This window comes from Varanus komodoensis, unplaced genomic scaffold (genome assembly GCF_004798865.1).
Source record: "Varanus komodoensis strain SLA01 unplaced genomic scaffold, ASM479886v1 scaffold53, whole genome shotgun sequence".
In the NCBI taxonomy this organism is placed as follows: domain Eukaryota; kingdom Metazoa; phylum Chordata; class Lepidosauria; order Squamata; family Varanidae; genus Varanus; species Varanus komodoensis.
This window is the reverse complement of record NW_025336126.1, coordinates 2,980,979-3,000,305: the sequence shown is the minus strand read 5'-3', so window position 1 is coordinate 3,000,305 and position 19,327 is coordinate 2,980,979. Positions and strand designations below refer to the sequence as shown.

At 43.8% G+C, this 19,327-nt stretch overlaps 1 protein-coding gene across 1 annotated transcript in view; it reads left to right on the top strand.

Moving 5' to 3' along the window:
* CACNG6 (calcium voltage-gated channel auxiliary subunit gamma 6) overlaps positions 1-15,994 on the top strand; it is a 25,399-nt gene extending 9,405 nt beyond the window's left edge. The window contains exons 2-4 of the mRNA XM_044448069.1: positions 13,200-13,274; positions 15,216-15,353; positions 15,683-15,994. Of these exons, the coding sequence (XP_044304004.1) occupies positions 13,200-13,274; positions 15,216-15,353; positions 15,683-15,918 (449 nt within the window). The 3' untranslated portion in view covers positions 15,919-15,994. The remainder of the gene's footprint in view (positions 1-13,199; positions 13,275-15,215; positions 15,354-15,682) is intronic.
* Positions 15,995-19,327: the final 3,333 nt, after the last annotated feature.

Sequence of the window (19,327 nt, the reverse complement as noted above, 5' to 3'; positions counted from 1 at the left end):
ACGGAAATGATGAGCTGTGCAGAAAAGGCTACTCAAGGAAGGCCTATGCAAAATTGCCCTCCTTTCAATGGAACTTTAGCGCTATAATAGGGTTAGGGGTGTGCACCAAGGTATGGTTAGGGTTAGAAAAACGAGGTGTCCTGCCATGATTTTGATGGTTGGAATGTGTTTAGAATGAGCAGAAATGATGGGCTGTGCAGAAAAGTCCATTCAAGAAGGCCTTTTCAAAATCACCCTCCTTTCAATTAAACTTTAGCGCTATATTAGGGTTAGGGATGTGCACCAGCGCAGGAGTAGGGTTAGAAAAACGAGGTGTCCCACCATGATTTTGATGGTTGGAAGGTGTTTACAATGGACAGAAAGAATGAGCTCTGAAGAAAAGGCTACTCAAGGAAGGCTTTTTCAAAATTGCCCTCCTTTCAATAGAACTTTAGTGCTATGCTAGAGTTAGGGGTGTGCACCAAGGTAGGGTTAGGGTTAGAAAAACGAGGTGTCCTGCCATAATTTTGATGGTTGGAATGTGTTTAGAATGGACAGAAATGATGACCTGTGCAGAAAAGGCTACTCAAGGAAGGCCTTTTCAAAATCGTCCTTCTTTCAATGGAACTTTAGCCCTATATTAGGGTTCGGGATGTGCACCAGAGCAGGATTAGGGTTAGAAAAACGAGGTGCCCTGGCATGATTTCGATGGTTGGAATGTGTTTAGAATGGACAGGAATGATAAGCCGTGCAGAAAAGGCTACTCAAGGAAAGCTTTTTCAAAATCGCCCTCTTTTCAATGGCAATTTAGCCCATATTAGGGTTAGCGGAGTGCACCAGGGTAGGGTTCAGCCAGTGGTGGCAAACCTGTGGTACTGGTGCCGCTGTGGGCACGCAGAGCCCCCTCTGTTGGCATACGAGCCATGTCCCCCCAGTATCACCGCAGCAGCCAAGCATCAAGTAACTGCGCACGTATTGGGCATGGACATGGACATGCTTGGAAAGGTGTTGCGGCATCAGTCGATGACATCACGTGCCGCGACTCATTAGCTGTGGCTCGTCTGAGCTTTTGCATGGCTGGTCGGTGCACTGCCAAGGATATATATATATTTGCTTGGACTGGCTGTTTTCAGGTTTTATTGTAGTGTTGGCACTTTGCGATAAATAAGTGGGTTTTGGGTTGCAGTTTGTGCACTCAGTCTCTAAAAGGTTCGGCATCGCTGGTCTAGGGTATTATATATCTATAATATATAATAGGGAGGTTGGGGGTGCCATGTGCTGATGCACCTCAGTAGCAAAAACTGGGCCCATCAGCTGCCACACAGATGTGTGGAATAACAAAATGAAGAGAAATTTGTGCGTGAATTGTCCGGTTGTAGCTGAGTGGTCTTAGGAAAGTGGCTGCATTTCCCTGGAGAAAAGAGACCTCTGTCTGAAGGGCTGCCTTTCCAAGAGGACCCCTGAAAGAGTTCTCTGTCGAAAGAGCTGTTCTGTTCAGATCCTGCTGAAAGGTAAAGAGTCTTAAGAACAGTCCTGCATCAATGGGTGGTACGCCACAAGTAGACTGAACAGGGACACACACAGATCTTCTGAGGTCTGACTTCCACACTATGGTGAGGCATACTGATATTCTCATTACATTAGAATAAAAATTCTGAATTTGTACCTGTCCTTACAGGTCAGCATGAATACATTGTATGCACATCCCTGTTGGCTTCTGCACTCTTGTGCAATGGCTTTTCTCTTTGGGGGTCCAAAGCGTGGCCTCCTAAGCTGCTGGCTCACCTCACCTGGTTTCATGCTTGCCTCCTATGGGCAGCAGCATCTTCTCCGACTTTATGCCAGGATATGCCTCTTTGCCAGGGGGTGCTTAGAGACAAGCAGCATCCTTCTGCTGCTTCAGCAGGAGCAAAGGGATGCTCACGTGTCGTTTTGACACCAAGGACAGGTTTTATGATAAACCTTCTGATGTCCTGAAAGGCCTCTTGCCTTTTCTTGCTCCTGGTGAAACCCCTTCCTGTTCTGTTGCCTTGTTGGCGGAGTTGTTTTTAAACCCCTGCTTGACTCACAGGCAAATTGGTGGAGGCTTGAAATGCCAGACAAATCAGAGCGAGAGACAGGGAGATGGAAGGAGCTGGACAGATTTAGCCTGGAGGAAAGGAGATTAAGGGAAAGCATGATAAAATGGTTCCAGTTGCTTAAAAGGAATGTGTGAAGTTGGGAGTCGTTTCTCTGCCCCACCCTGGCTCTGTGAAAAGACATCTTGTGCTTCAAAGGCAGGTGGGCTCAGGCAGAGTTTTGCTTCTCCCACACAAATGGTCGAGCACCAAGGTTAGCCCTAAAGTAAGCCAAGCAGCGGCAAAAGCTTTAAGGAGCACAGGCTTGAGCACAGTTATTCAAGGACAAGGAACTGAAATTTTAGGTTGCAAGAGGCCTGCAATTCCTGGGCCTCTGTTGCGTCTAAACTCACATATTTTCCTTTTCTATACCTGCTTTAAAATTGTTTATGATTATTACCATTGTCATTTTTTTTGTTGTGCATGGTGCTCTACAAAGTATAAGAGAATTGTCTGCCTTAAGGGTTCAGTCCAAGATCTGCCTTCCAGAAAAAGCAAAGGCACAGCTTGTGAAAAGTCCTGCCTCCATTTGATCTGGGAGTACCTGCTGCTCCCCACAACACCATTCCACAGGGTCTTCTAACTTTCTGTGTAGCATTCCCAGGAGTCTGACGGGACTGTTGTGAGAAGGAGAGGACAAGGAGGTGCACTTCCACCAACCCAAGGAATGCACCATCTACCAAGTGGTGCCTTTCTGGGTGCATCCCAGTGCAACTTGATCTGAGAAAGGGGGGTTGTTTACAGTACTGGGTTAAATCCAGACTTAATTCTACTTAGGGGGGACCCATGGCAATAGCAATATGTGGCTTTCTCCTCACTTTGGATGCTATGTATTTATTTATTCAGTTTAAACCATATTTAATGCATCTTTATAGCAATGTTGCCTTTAAGGCTACTTACACATTCCATTAAAAAGGGTATAGAACAGTAATAAAGTCATTGCTGTTATACAATTAAAGTCAGTCAATCAGCAGAAACCCACACAAATCTGAGGCGGTGATACAACAGACCCCCCACAAACACCTGATCAAATCAGCAGCAAAATAAAACAATGACCCAAACATCTATAACACGCATCTTTCCATGCAAGCATGCATTAGAATTACTAGTTACTAACAAAAGCTTGGGACAGATAAAAATGATCCCATGTGAGCGTATTTTCTAAAGGAGCACCATCACTGGGTGCCACCAAAGAAATGGCTGACTCTCCAGTAGTCACCAGGCTACCTGCTGAAGGTGGGTATAGCTGAAGAGGGGGGGCAAACTCAGCTGGTTCTTTCTAATGTGGGAGAAAGCAGAAATCCTGGGGAAACAACCCACACTGTGGCCTGCCCGCAACTGCTTGTTTGGGGGTCCTTCTCAGGCTGCAGGGCCCTGACATTTGGCCCTAACTATGCCTCTGACAGCTATCCACCCTCTGGCAATCCATGCTCAGAGTAATTACTGCTTTGATGGGACTACAGTAGCACATTATATGTGAAAAGGACTTGGAAGCTGCCATTACTACAGAATGTAACTGTCAGATAGAATCATGCCTTGTGGATTCTTAAAGAGTTACACTGGCTGCCCATTTGCTTCGAAGCCCAGTTCAAGATGCTGCCTCTTACTTTTAAAGCCCCAAGTGGCTTGAGACCCAGATCCTTGAAGAACACCTTTCCCAATACCAAATTGCCCATGGTTTAAGACCTTCAGAGGAAGCTCTTATCTGGGTTCTTTTACCAGAGGAAGTTTATTATGCAGTGCTGACAAAAAATGAACTTCACTCTGCATTTAAGTTCATTCACATAAATTAGTCTAATCAAGCATGCACACCAGCAATTGCAGGAGAGAGATCTGAACCTGTCAGAATATCCCCTGAAAGCAAAACATTTCTCGCCTCACCAAGACAAGCCCCATGCTTATATAGCATTCCCTGCTTATACAGAGGGAAATAGAAACCTATCCAATTACTACAGAATGCAAACTACAGCAATCACAGATGTACCAATTAATAAACACTTATCTGCTTGCTTTGATGTTGATTTGCAAGACACAGGCTTCATCTTGTGTCCAGATAACAGATACTGACTACATCCTGACTTATCACAGATAGGTGTGATTGATTACTTCTGAGTGTCCTCAAGAATGTATATTAATTGCCTTAGTGCACACACATGGTTTACTTTTTTGCCAGGCCTAGTTGACCAGAAAAATAATCAAACCCTGAACAGCAGGAACAAGACAGAAAGTCTTCCCAGTGGCGATGCACCATCTCTGCAGTGTTCTCTCCATAAATATTGGACTGGTGCTGGCACTACTGCCATTCAGATCAAGTTAAAAGTGATTTCTTAGTTAAAGTACCTTTACAGTTTAAAGCTGGTTTCTGTTTAGTCCACCGGTGGCGGTGGCAGGGTGGGTTTGCTAAGATGTTAATTGTTTTACTATGTTCTATGTGGAACATGTTCAATTTTATCCCTCTTGTATAACATGCCAGTATTTGTGAAGAAGTTTTAAAAGCTTTTAATACAAAAATAAACACACCAGATCGATGCATCTAGGAGGGAACTCTGAAATGGCTATCCTAGGGCCGTCCCCGTACAAGACCCCTTTGAGGTTTTCCCCTTTAAACATCATATTCTTCCTAACTTCTTTTCTTTCCCCACTGTTGTTGTCTCTACCCTGAAGCCTTCTCCCTCTATAGCTGTGATTCTTCTCCACTCTCCTATCCTTATAAATAGGGTTTGGGGCCTCTGGCCTTCCAGATGTCATTGAACTACATCTCCCATAAGCCCTGACCATTAGTCATAATAGTGAGAGTTGGATGTGCAACAATATCTGCAGAGCTGCAAGTTCTGTACTCTTGCAATATTACAATATTGCTGCCTTTGCAGACAATCAAGTTTTTTCCCTCTCCATGCATTATTACGCTGCATTTATAGTCCACTTTTTTCCCTCATGTGAGAAACCTAAGGCATCATACTTAGTTTTATTCTATCCTCACAACAACCCTGCAAGGTGGTAGCTTCATGGCTGAGTGGGAACTAGAACCTGGATGTCCAGGGTTCCCAGTCCAGTACTCTAACCACCGCCCGACACTGGCTCCAACATAGTCATAGTGCCAAATTCCACTGGCCTTTCTGCACTCCCCAGTGTGAATACAGATCTCCTGCACTTGCAGTTTCCAACGTACACTTGGTAGCAGTTTTCAAGCCATTGCAAAGGGACAGACATGGAGAACTGCCCTCACCACTGCACAGAAAAGTAAACCCCAGGAGTGGCTGGTTAGCCTCAGAAGGATCCCTATTTATTAATTTAAAATTATGCATAGCCCTTTTCAATTGAATGTTGACAACAGCTTTACAATACTGATTCAAAGTGATGCATGCTAAAAATAAAAACAATCCAGATGTAGGCATCTGATGAACATTTGAACAGCTGGGCAGGATCATAGGGGAGAAGGCCTCAGATATTGTGGTCCTAGATTGTTTAGGCTTTACAGGTCAGACCAGCACTTTGAACTCTGTCCAGAAAGAAGTTGGAAGTTCTTGAGATGCCTTTGTTCTTCCTCAATACAGATCCTCAAGTGGTTCAAGATTGTATTCTGAACCACTTGAAGTTTCTGTAGAGTCTTCAAAGGTAGCCTTTTATGGAAACCTAGCTTTGGGGAGAATGATGGCCATGTTGCAAATGCACTCTACAACTGCATAAATCAAGGCACTTATTTAATGCAAATGATGCCACAGATTTGCATTAAACAAATGCAGATGCACCCCACAACTGGCCACTCCCTGAAAATGGCATGCAGGTTTCTCAACCATCACCTCACTCCCATAGGTGAATAAAGCACCATCCCGCCACTACTAAAGAAACATTTCCATCATCTGGTTCCAATGCCACGCTTGCTCCACATTGAACAAATCACACCGATCCTGCTACCATAAGTAAAAAAAAAAAAAAAGATGAAAAGATGAGGCCCAGGGGAGGTATGTCAGAGATGCCAGAAATGCCTTGGAAATATAAGAAGGACAGCTATACTTGGACACATTCTAGCTCAGAAATGAGGCACCAGGTTCTGACAATGGGGCAGGGAGCATAAGGGCTGAGCCAGGCCTCTATGGTAGGCACTGGCCCGCCTGTCTAAAAACAACGGTGGATTTGGTTTCCCTCCTGGTATTAATCATAGCTTTTCTTTGACACCAGCATTCTGCATCTGGTATCTGATTAGTTGAGCACAAATAGGCAAACTAGGCCATTATCAAGGATGGAACTAGGCAAAGGACATCAGATGTTCTGCTAAGGTTGTGGCAACTGGCAGGTGAACAATCATTTTGCCACAAATCTTTGAGAGCATGGCAGTGGTTGCTCTATTCTTCAGTAAGCCTCTTGGTCTCTGTGTACAACAGGAGCATGAGGGATGCTCCTTCCCAATTTATGTCTAGGGGTGAGGAAATGGGACAGATATCTATTTCCCAATAAACGTGGGCACTGGGTAGCATCTCTGTTTCTAGAAATTCAGATGTTGGAGCCACATTCACCACCACAGCAAACCCCATATGATCTGTTGACCACCCATCTAATCCCTCATGTGTGAAGGCTTGCAATAAAAGAAGTTCATTCTGCATCTGCTCAGGGGAATTTTCATCCTGGGCCTTGAAAACACAGCTAGCTCTAGTCAGGCCGTGCCTTGGAATTACAGTTTTACTTCTGCCTTGTCTATTTACTATTTTTCTAATAGTTTTCTAAGTATCCTTATGCCTATAGCTGTCACTTCCTTTTCTATTTGTAGAAACTGTAGCCATTGTATGCAGCATGATCATTCCCTGGAAAGAATCAGTAGCCCCAAGATTAAACTAGAATAGTTCTTTTGGTATGAATGAACTAAGGCACAATCCTATGTATGTTTGTTACGTGCCATCATGTCACCTTTGACTTATGGCAACCCTATGAATGAATGAACGAATAAATGAATGAATGAATGAATGAATGAATGCGCTCTGCAATGTCCTGTTCACAGCCCTGCTCTGCTCTTGTAGATTCAAGGCTGTGGCTTTCCTTATGGAGTCCATCTGTCTCATGTCTGGTCTTCCTTTTCTTCTTTTGCTTTGCCTTTCCCTAGCATGATTGTCTTCTCTATGGAGTCTTGTCTTCTCATGATGTGCCCAAATTATGACCGCTTCAGTTCTGTCAGTTTTGCTTCTAGGAAAAGTTCTGGAATGATTTGATCCAGGGCCCACTTGTCTGTCTTTCTGTCAGTCCAGGGTATTCACAAAGGTCTCCCCAGGAACATGTTTCAAACACATCGATTTTCTTCCTGTCAGCTTTCTTCACTGTCCGGCTTTCATGCCCACACACAGTGACTGGGAATACAATGTGAATTACCTTGGCCTTGGTCTCCCGTGAAATGTCCTTACACTGGATGATCTGTTCCAGTGTCTTCATTGCTGCGCTACCAACTCTCAGTCTTTTTCTAATTTCTTGGCTGCAGTCTTTCTTTGAATTGATGACTGAGCCAAGGTATGCAAAATCTTTCACAATTTCTTTATTGTTGACAGTAAAGTCCTGCAATTCTTCTGTAGTCATGATTTTTGTCTCCTTAATATTCAGCTGCAGTCCTGCTTTTGCACTGTCTTCTTTCACTTTCATCAGGAGTCATTTCAATTCATTGCTGCTTTCTGCCAGCATGCAAGTTTAGGCAGAAAAAGGGTCTACAGTTCCCAGCATGCCCTAGCCAGATGAGTCATGCTGGAGTAGCACTGCAATGAAACCTGCCAGAGTCTGTACCTCTAGTGTTTTCAGACTTCCTCTCATACCCAGCCTGGTCTTAGAAAGTGAGCTGAGCTGGGAGGAAGTCTTCAAATACTGGGAGAACAAAGCTCACGCAACTGGCAATCTTTGTGTCGCATGCATCAGCACAAAGGCTTTCCCATCTCTGCTCTACAAGGATGGATGACCAGTAGCCCTAAAGCAGTTGTGCCTCTTGGCCTGGTTTTAATGGCTTTCTGCAAGAGATCAGTTCAGACTTCCATCCTTGGCCCTGTAGCCCACTATGCAGGGAGCAAGGGGGGCATGAGAAGGGTTGGCTGAAAAAGAGGGGGGAAGAGAGAAAGGAAGAGACAGAAACAAGGAGGCTAAACAAAAGGGATTGGAAAAGACGGACAGACAGAACAACCAGTGGTCTTGCTCTTTGGACTAGCCGTGCCACTGCAGGGTGGCCATGCCTCCTTTTACTAAGGACAATGATCTGTCTGAAGGGCTGCCGGCCACTCTCTGAAAGGCTGGCCTGTCGAATTCCACTTCAAGGATAATGACCCAGTTGCCTGTCCACGGTTAACACCCGCCAGCAGATTGAACAGGCAGGTACATGGGTCATTTGGTCACAGACTTTGAGAGCATGGTGAGACTACCATATTTCCATTTGAGTTATAATAATTTCTAAATTTCCTTGTGTGTGCATAAATTAGCATGTGCTCAGTTTTCCTCCTTTTGGTGATGCATGTCCTCTTTTAGAGCCATATTTAAGGGGCTACCCAGGCTGGTTCTGGCCCCACCTACAACTGGCATGTAGCCCTCCACAGATTAACTGCAAGGGAATGTGGTCCACAATAAGGGGCATGGGGGGGGGGGGAAATCCCTATTTTTGCTCTAAAGTGTACAGGAAATTTAAGAAAACTGAAAAAGCCTGTAAGAAAAAGGCCTATTATCAAAGCACAGGCAGAAAGTTACTCTTTCTAAGGGGAAGGCTTCACTGCAGTGGGGCTGCTGCTTCTCTTGTCAGAAAGAATTTTACGGAGGGAATTTGAATTTGCTGTTTGGTGAATGAATTCAAACCAGTCTCTCTCTGAATCTTTCTCTTCTAATGTTGGAAGATAGGCTTGGATTCATGCCCTGAACCATTGTTATTTTTCATTCAATGGTTTTAATTTCTCTTAACCTCATTCCTCTTAACTACGATGTACGTGCTCACTTGTACGTCTCACCAAATCAGAGAGGGCTGGGCATGAATGAATTACATTTGAGTGGTGTGACTTTTGCAGTGACTCTTTGGTCCTTGAGTTTAGAAGAAATGATAGAATGGAGAGGAGGAGAAATGACTCCAGTGGGCCTTTGCTGCCATGTGGGCCCGATGCCACCTTTTGTCAGCATCCTTGAGAAGACAGGTGAGAAAGAAAAGGCAGTGCAATCAATCATCCAGAAGGGTTGAGGCATGGGCAGTGATGTCCTCAAATGTTCAGGAATTTTTCTTGGTGGTTGTACAGCACAACTGTGAAGGTTTTGGTTTGTCCTTGTGTTCTGGCTCCACTTAACTCTGTCAAGCCGCCTCAGGGCCACAACAGGCCAAGGTGGCTTCTGCAAAAAGGAAATGGGCCAAATGGAAAGGCTGAGTGCCAGGGCCCATAAATTCAGCAGTCTCCCACAACGGTGTCCAGGAGCTGTTGGTTGCTATCTTAGTCTGACAGATTGAGTGACTGTGCAGTAACTCAATCATCATTTTGGTTTGCTGGGCAGAGGCAAGGAGCAAAGCGCGGAAAAAAGGGATTGGAGCCAATTACACGGTTAATACTGTTGGCTTAGCTCCCTGTAACTGGAGCTGCTCTTGCTGTTCGTTAGGCTAGGCTGAACTTCGAGTAACTAATTAACCGCTCCTGCAGGCCCCCAGTGGAAGGTGTGTGCATGGTGGTGACGTTCAGGTTTGCTGACATGCAATGTGTGAAACAATCTGCAGTGGGGTAGGCACAGGCAAGGCACTGCCTCTACCTCACAGGGGTGTTGTTGTAAGGCGGCCACTTACGCATCATGCAGAAAACACGAAACACAGTACCAAGCAGGAGGGTATAGGCTTGCGTAAATTTTGCATAGAAGCATCTTTATGCAGACATGTACATTTGGGAATAATTAATATGATTTGGAGAGTGCTAGAGTATTGATGATCCTAACGGGGAAGACAGCAACCAAGTGACCAGTGTGACTGCTCAGTCTGTGGCCCAGAGGGTGCTAGCTGGGAATGGCTCCTTCGAGGCCCCTGCCTCCCACTTCTTGCTTTTCAGTCTCAAAACCGAATTTGGACTGGGCAGCTGTTTGGACTGAGCATACCTCCGAAGAGAAAACTGCCCTCTGTTAAGAAAGACAACCCCCCACCCCCGAAACACTGCTCTGAGCTCGTTAGACAGCAGGCTGCAAATAAATGTAAACATAATGGGTGGTTGAGGAAAGGAAGGGGGGCTAATATCACGCCCCCCCCATGCTTAAACTGCACTTCCCTCCCGTTCGTGCATTCAGCAGAATTACATCCTAAGGCTTGTCCTGGGAGGCTGGCTGTTGCATTAACTTCCCCACCAGGACTCACCTTTGGGCCAGGACAAGAGGCAGGCGAACAAGCAGATTGCAGTGGTGGAGAGAAGCAGCAAGTCCAGGGGCTTGTATCAGCAAGACACCCTCTGCTGGATGCCCTCATATATAGATGGGGTCTCACTGAAGCCCCCAAATGACTGTATCAGGGGCACTGTAGGAAAAGAAAGCAGCAGTCTGCCCCCATGTTTGAATCAGTAGGCCTTGACTGTACACTGGGACCCCAGCAGTTGCTTAGGGGTACCAGGCATTCATGATGGGTCTGTTTTTTCCCCTCCATTTTGTATGGGGCAGCAGCTGGTATACTTTTGGGTTCTAGTAAAGGAAAAAGATTGAAGCAGATCTTGCCAGCTTTAAGTGTGCCATCCCTCCCAAGGATCCTGGAGCTTCATGATGGCATGAAAACATGCATTTTACTAGCTTTTGCCACTACCATTGCATGACAAGGAACACCTACTCAAAGTCTCTTTTAAAGCCCATCCTTTTCAACTACTTAGCAAATCAGAGCCTTGTCCTCTGTCACATCTTGCAAAGTGGCCCCGCAGCCTACTTTGCAGAGGACAGCCCACTATTTGAAAGCCTTCTCTGTCTGACTCACAAGAGATGTATTTCTATTTATTTTTATGTAGAGTAACATTTGCAATTTTATGCAAATCTGTTTCTTCCTTTTGTCCTCTAGCTTAGCAAAGTATAAGTGGTCAACCTGCTTGTCAACCTATAAACTGTGTTGTTTATAAGTGTACACACCCTGCTAGGTTTCAGAACTTTATGCAGTGCTCTGCTGGATCATCAAAACGTCACTTTTCTCCTGGCACTTGCAAAAATATGATGGGGTAACTGCTGCCAATGGGGAGAATCCATAATCTTAAATTATAGCATATTTGAGTGCCTGCATCTCTCATATAAATATCTCCTGTGCTCACTTGTGAGTTCGCGCTCTCGCGCTCTCTCACACACACACAGGCACATACAGACAGAGCACTTGCTCCCCACCCCCCAGGTGACCTGGATTTTGTCCAGCTGCAAAGGCTGCAGTAATCACTAACATACCTATCTCTGGGGACACAATTAAATCCACTGCACAGGGCAGCTGATGAACTTGGAGAGGAGGAGGCCTTCCTGAGATGGAAGGAATCTTGTTTTGCCCTGACCTTATCTTTCAGTCCTCAAGATCTAAAAATCACCTGCCTCCCAAAGAAAGTTTTGCCATTCAAACTGGTACAGGGGACATACAAGAAGCACGGGCCAGTTGCAGAACTGTTGCTTCATCTCCTGATCGTCTCAATAAAAATCTTTCTGTTATACATAACTTTTATATCTCTCAGTGTATAGTACAGAAGTTTGCACAGTTCTAGTCAGGTTTCTGCTTACAAGGCTTTATTTACTATTTAAACTACCTTTAATACTCTACAGAATTACATGGGAACTGAGAAAACATCATGCCTTTTGATTTTAAGACAGGAAATTAGGGGGAACAAGTTATTAATTCCTAGGACTGCTCTCACATTGCAAAATTAAGAGGTGTACTGCAGAGCTAACATGTGAAATCTCAAACACACACTGCTCCAGAGATGTTTAAAGTCCATCAAAAATTTAAAGAGTATGTATTTAAGCAATAGGTATTAAAGAGATGTCCTCTCATACATTACAGGGTACACTCCCAGATAATTATGCACTTTGATATATTAATATAATGTTAAAATATATTGTGGAATATTACTTGTGTTCCAGATTACATAGAAAAATGTAGAATTCCACATTCTGAAAAGCTGGGGCCTCTCATTGGATCACAAACAGGAAGCTCTGGTTGGCCAGTGAAAAAACGGAGGGGAGAAAAGTTGGATAAGTTCGCTTGATAGGGCTCTTGTTGCTACATGTGACTGAACTCCACGTTTCCTCATCTATATAATAGTCAAATTCCAGCTCATATAGTTTTTGCACGAGTTTCATCATCAGGGCTTCCCCTAAATAAGATCATAGGAACTGTACTTTGCTGTATGTGCTGAGGTGATTTTTAGCACAAGTCCCAGGTTTCCTTTGAGCCAAGAAACAAATATTATGCTAGTCCAGTGGTGCCTATAGTGATCTCCTCTGTTTTCCATGAAAAAAAAATGTGATAATGTGTGAAATAACCTAGTGAGAGAGAAGGCAAATATTTGTACCTTTGACTGAATTATTCAGGTTTCTTCAAGATAATTCCTCAGTTATGAACTTGCAATTCACACGTAATACACACACACACACACACACACATCATGCTGTGTTACAAGAAGCAAAGAGCCAAAGTCTATTTGCCTTTCAAGAATTCTTGAAAGGCAAATATTGAAAAAATATGCAATTGGAATAAAATATGCAAAATAAAGCAATATGTGTCAAATTCAGGGCTAGCCCTACCTTAAGACAAAGTGAGATGGTTACCTTAAGCAGCAGATAGTGAGAGCTGGCAGCACAATGTTGGAGGAGAGAGCTGTGTGCCAAAGGGCCTGCCCTGTAATGATCTTGCTGCCTTTGGGAGTGGTGGAAGATGGCAGTCCATCTTCAACTTTGAAGATGGTTCAACTGCCACTCCAGCTGGAGTTTGTCCATGGAACAGATGGAGACATGTGTTATTTTATTCTTTGCTTGAGGCAGCAAAATGTCTTGGGCCAGTCCTGGTCTATGTGACATTATTTTGGTCATCACACATCTTTGGTTGTCTGTTTCCTCAAACAACCACCTCTCATCCTACCACCTTCTGTCCTGCTTTGCTCTGATGCACTCTTTTCTTCTTCTCTGCAGAAGCTAATTGTTCTTATTTCAAATTCTTCACCACTGGAGAGAATGCCCATATCTTCCAGAAATCTACTAAAAAAGGTGAGATGCAATAAACCTAAAACAGGTGGCCAAGAGGCCCTATTAGCACCCCCCCCCCCGAATCCAATAGGAACAACAAAAATTGTCCTGTTTATTTTTAACATGTAGATCCTGCCTTTCTTGTTCAGTTCCTCACCACCCTCCCTTCATCTTATCCTCACAATCATCTGAGGCATGTCAGGCTGGGGTGTTGGGGCCTGCACTCAGAATATCACACCTTGACTTAAATGCATACCTCTTGCCTGTAGATCTAACCTTCCTTTTCAGCTTGTTGCAAAAATCTGGGAAGTAACTACAGCTCTCCATTATGTTCAAGCCAGGAAACTATGGTTACCAGGATCCAAACAAGGTTCTTACACCATGTCTAGAAATTGGTTTAAGTTCCTGGCTTGGTCCAAGCCTAATAGCCTGTTTCTGAATGCAGATATAACAGGAAACTATGGCTAACTGAAGTTTCTGGAGTGCATCCTGGCATACTACAAAGGGAAGGGACAGTGTGTGCAGACACAAGGCTTGTCCCATCTTGTCTACCAATGCCACCAATACTTGAACTCAGTTCATAAATTGAATCCGCTGTGTTCATCATTTTCACATGGGGCCCTGATTTCGATCCAACATAAATTCTCATAGTTCAAAGTGAGACTATGACTTCATTTATGTTTTCTGAACCCGGGCAAAGAAAGAGTTCAACAATGCACCTTTGTTGCCTTTTAAGTCACACTCCCTATTTCCCACTTGATATGTGTGGAAAGATGTGAGCCTGCTATCATCAGCTATAATACAGGCCTAAGATTTGCAATGCACAGTGCAAGCTTTTGAGCTTCACAGAGCTCCTCCTACAATAGGCTGTTCTACAAAACAAAAATTAAGGGGAGAGGGAGGTGTTGAGAGCTGCCCTCTGATTTAAGTAACTGACCAATGAATTGCTTAACTTTTGGTCAGTTAATCGATTTGTATAAATGTGAATTTTACTAAAATAAATAGATGTGAAGCAAAAGGCATTTTCCTTTGTTTTTAGCTAATAACCATATGTACCAAGACAAACATCACCTTAAAGGAGGGATTCCCTTCTGGGGCAGGAAGAAAAGTAGGATGCCCCTTTTATTATTTTTCTTGAAACCTTCAGTTCATATGAACTTATATTCAGAAATGATCCTAAAAATGTTTTTAAAAATCCCGCTTCCCAAATAATGAGGGCACTTTTTTGGCTGATCCAAATTCAACCAATTGAGTGTTGCAGCCTTTGTTAAAGCAGAGGAACATTGTGCTTGCTCTGCAACTTTTTAGGGAAACTTAAGATGGTATTCAAGGAAGCCCCTGGCATTAAGATGGTATTCAAGGAAGCCCCTGGCAGACTCCCTAGGTCAGCCTTCCTCAAGCAAGCATCTTCCCACTTTATTGGACTACAACCCCCATGGTGGCTGGGTATGGTGGGAGCTACAGTTCAAAAACATGAGGAGAAAGGCTTATGTAGTTAAGCCTCATTTTATGTCAGAAGATTCCTGGTTATGGAGAGGCATGCAAGTAGAGAGAAACAACTATGTCCATCTCCCTTTGAAAATATAAAAACCACAAGTAAGCTGAATATTTCTGGCATTTCTCAGTCCATGGCACAATGGCCCCATGAGGTTTGCCAAGCCCATCTCCTCCTGGGCTAATGCATCTCTTTGAAGTCTGTTTTCATCACTACCAGAATCTTGCTTTTCTCTGCTGCACACAGGCAGTTCCCACACACCAGCCACATTCGTCATATCTAGACATGATTCTGCAGATGAGTGTGCGCATGTACACGTGTGTGCAGTTCTCCAGAAGTCTGACATTCCCTGCTAGGCCAGATAGGAAGTAGGACAACAAGATACTGCAAGCATGCCCCTCTTGTCATCTGCAAGATGCCAGAAGTTATGAACTGGCTCTTTTTCTCCATCTGACAACGTTCTGTAGAACTGAACATCACGGCTGCAGTTATATCCCTCCTCAGCATCACCCTGATGGCCATGGGGTCCCTCTGCATCACAGCGGCTCTGAGCAAAGAGGTTGAATTCCTCCTGAAACCAGCATCCTGCTTCTTTATCATATCAGGTAAGGGAGCCCTACCTGATCCCTGCCTCACACAGGGGCAGCCCCAACACCCAGTCATGCCTGTCTCCCATTTTTGCCTGCAGCAAAGCAAACAAACTTAAATCCTATTCTTTAAATCATAGATAAGGTGTGCAGCAGTACACCTGCTGATAGTTAAAAGGAGTCTTACAATGCACTTCAGTGTGGTCAAATTAACTCTAAACCATCCACAAGGCTTTCCATTCTCTTAGTTCACAATTAAAAGTTTGATACTCCCTTGGGTTGGGGAAGTAGGCCCCAGGCAAAACTCCTGAGCACCATCTTCCCTTCCTCTCTCTTTTTTTCTCCAGGCATGATGGTGTTGGTGTCTTTGGAGATTTTCCGACAGTCAGTCCGATGGCTTATTACATCAGACAAGACCATCCCACTGGAGTATGAGTATTCGTGGTCTGTGGCTTGTGCAGTGGCTGCTGGGGCTGTCCTGATTTTTGGAGGAGGCTGTTTCATCCTTTTGTCTTTCCCGAGCTTGCCCAAAAAGGCCTGGGAATGTTGCATCAAAAGCAGAAACAGCAACAACACTTCCTAAAAGCCATGTGGAAGGGAGAAACAAAGTCTCTCTCGCCTGCAACACTCACACACTCAACACAATACAACACACAACACACACAGATATACCTCCACCCAATCTGCGGGGGAGAGAACAGACCTTCCCCCTCCTTCACGTCCACTTTCTTCATCCTCCGAACTCAGTTTTCTTCCCTGCTTGATGACTTGTAAATAGTACTTCTAGTGCTTGGTCTTGTTTTAGAAAGGGGAGGGAGGGGTGGGACTGTGAGAAAAGGGCTCTGTTTGTGAATGAGGGGACAGCTGTGTTAATGAACTGAGAAATTACGAGGGGGAGGGAGGATAAAGGGTTGTATTTGAAACCTGGTTTTTATAAATGGCTATTTTTAGCGCAATGGAGGGACTGTATCTTGGACTCCTTTAAACTGACACCATGCAGTCAAGCGCTAGAGTCAGCTCCTTGCTGGTGAAGTTCTATGCCAAACAAAAAGACAGAGTTTGAAAGTCCAACTGTATACTATGTGCTTTTAGTTTTCTTTTTCCTAAAAGAAATGAAGCATCGTGTCTCTGACAGGGTCCTGTGACTCTTACAGGGGAACCCACATAGGGCATTTTCTGAGAGTTTCCAGGACATTAGGATAGGATATCCACAAAATATAACGTAATTCAAATGAGACCATAACCTGAATTTTGGGTGTGTATGCTTAACAAGATTCTTTAAATTATCCCCATTTTCTACAAAGGCTCTAAATGTTCTGAAGTTTTTTTTTGGCAGAGGGATACACAGTTTCAAAGACTTATCACAAAGGAACGACCAAGGAATAATTGCTAGGCTGTCTGTTCTATTTTTCATCTAGCAAATTTCTGCAAGAAGGAGGGGAATTACTATGTTTTTCCCCTTGGTACACTCTGTGCCTGGAAAATTTCACATGTTGCCAGGGTTGATGGGAAGAGACGACTGTCAGGTTTTAGCATTCATGAGCCAGGTGACGAGCTGAATGAAATCAAAGAGCGAAAGGCAAGCCTTGAACAGGGAGCAAGTGTAACTTTCTGCAGTGTAAAGAGGAAGAAATGGTGAAAGGAAGCTGTCCGGCCACTGTCACATGGCTGGTGGTGGAAGTCCGACATCAAGATCATGTACATATACCTTAGCCCTGTGTCTATCTACATTATGCAAAATTGGAAGCTGTAACACTTCTATTTCAAGTTTCTCTTGTAATTTGGTTTCTAAAGTAATTTCAGTTCAAGTAATCAAAACACTACAGTTCACATACATCACGCAACAGTTTCTAGTCCTCAAGGAAAGGATTGATGACTCAAGAACAACCATTCTATTCTCTTGCTTTGTGGACATTCACAAAGCTATGGAAGACGACAGTGGCTGCAGATGGGACACTTACACACCTACATTTTCCTCATGGCTCCAGGTATCCTGACAGCTCTCCACCATTTATTCATGTCTCCCTTTTCAGGCCTTCTGCCCCAGACTTGCTTTCCTTCTTTTATTAGCAGCTTTGGGAAACAGGACTGAGACACATTAATGGGGCTTAATCCTAGGCCTCATTAATGTCTTAACAGCCTCTTCTTTGGAATTTTAAAAATTTTAATCAGCAATCCTAAACTCAGTGATCTATTAATGAGGGGCTATCCTGAATGTACTGCAATACTGAATAAGAGATTTGAAGGACATACTTAAGCAGGTGCAAAGGGGAAGGTTTGGATGGTTGGGGTCTCCAAAAACGCTTATATTAAGTGAAGTCCCAGGTATTCCCTGTCACTACCACCCATATCCACCCATATCCACCCATAATAACTTCTAACATCAAAGTTATACTGTTAAAACTTCAAAAGCCCATTGAACTGAGATAGGTTCGGGAATTTGCTGAGCTTATACACTTTGCACATGCCTAGAAGCATCCAGCTTGGTTAAGACATATGCCCAAATGTCCATTATAATAATCATAAAGCTGTGGGAATGCAGCCACTGCTACTACAGGTTAGTGCTATTTTCAGCTTATTATCATAATACACCTGCAAGATGGCCTAAAGCAGAGATTTACCACAATTTTTTTTAAAAAAAGACACTCCATTCTTCAAAAACTCACCTGGGCTTCTTCGATGGAGACCATAAGGAAAAATCGCTGATCCCTCATACTCTGGGTGTTCCTGCAGCTGAAGAAGAGCATTGGTGTGTTCGGGCGAGGGGGGGCTCTCCATTTGCACGGAAACAACAAGGCCTGACCGGCAGTGTGCACCAAAAGCAAGCAATATGGATCTGAAAAGGGTTATTTCTCAGCTATTCCCGCCCCCCTCCACACACACACACACCCTCCCAGCACCGCCCACATTTTGGCTATATTTATGGGATGAGGCAAAATCCTTTGCCAGAGGAGGGGAGAGAAGTGCAGTGGCTGCCATTTTGTTTTTCCCAGAAAGCCCTCCTGGGAAATGCAAAAAGGTGTCTTCTTTGCCACTCACTCACTGGGGAAGGACATTATATTGAAAGCTGTTGAAAGTTTGCAGGAAAAAAAACACTCCTCATTACAGAACTGCAGATTGTTCTTTGAGTGGCTTATTTTAGTCAAGAGGCATAGTATTCAGTGCTCCTCCAAAGAAAGGGCAAGAATTGAAGCACATTTGTAGAAACATAAAGTCAAAATATATAGTGCTGTCTTAAACCTGGACTACAAGGGGAAAACGGTTTTAAAGATACTTGGATTTTTTCCTTTAAGTAAGAATGCCTCACAAAAAGAAGAAGAAAACAGAAAGATGCTTGATTCAAAATCAGACGCAGTCATTTAAAAGGATTCCATCAAGTTTTGTGAGAGGGTAGAGGGAAGCACTGATTAACAATGCAATCCTTTGAATGTCTGCTCTGAAATAAGCCCTGTTTTGTTCAGTGGAATTTATTTGCAAGGAAATGTGCTGAAGAATCAGCAAAGTTTGGGACAAATTTATGGGAGAGGTCATTTCATTGAACTGTTTCTCTTTGAATTACTGAGTCAAATTCACAGTTTTAACACTGCTTCTCCCCAGCCCTGAGAGACTACCTCAAGTTCACCAGGAAACTCTGCCAAACACAGGGGTTCCCTTAAAGGGAGGGGGGCACAATCCAGTGGCTTATAATTAATATTGTAACTCCACAAGATAGGAGGTTTAGAAATAATTGGCTAAACATAGTTATTGATATAATAGTGCTTTTGAAACTTTTTGGGTGCCATTTCAACAGCATTCATTCAGGACTGAGGGCTTTTCTACACACAGCTTTTAATCTGCCACTTTAGCAAGGCTTTTGTTTCTGGCTTCTTTACAGGATTAAGATCAGCTCCTTTACATGTTTTTTCCCATAGGTTTTCTTTCTTTGCATTTCTATATGATCTATTACACAAGCACTAGGTGGCACTGTGGGGTACTGAAATTGCATAAATACA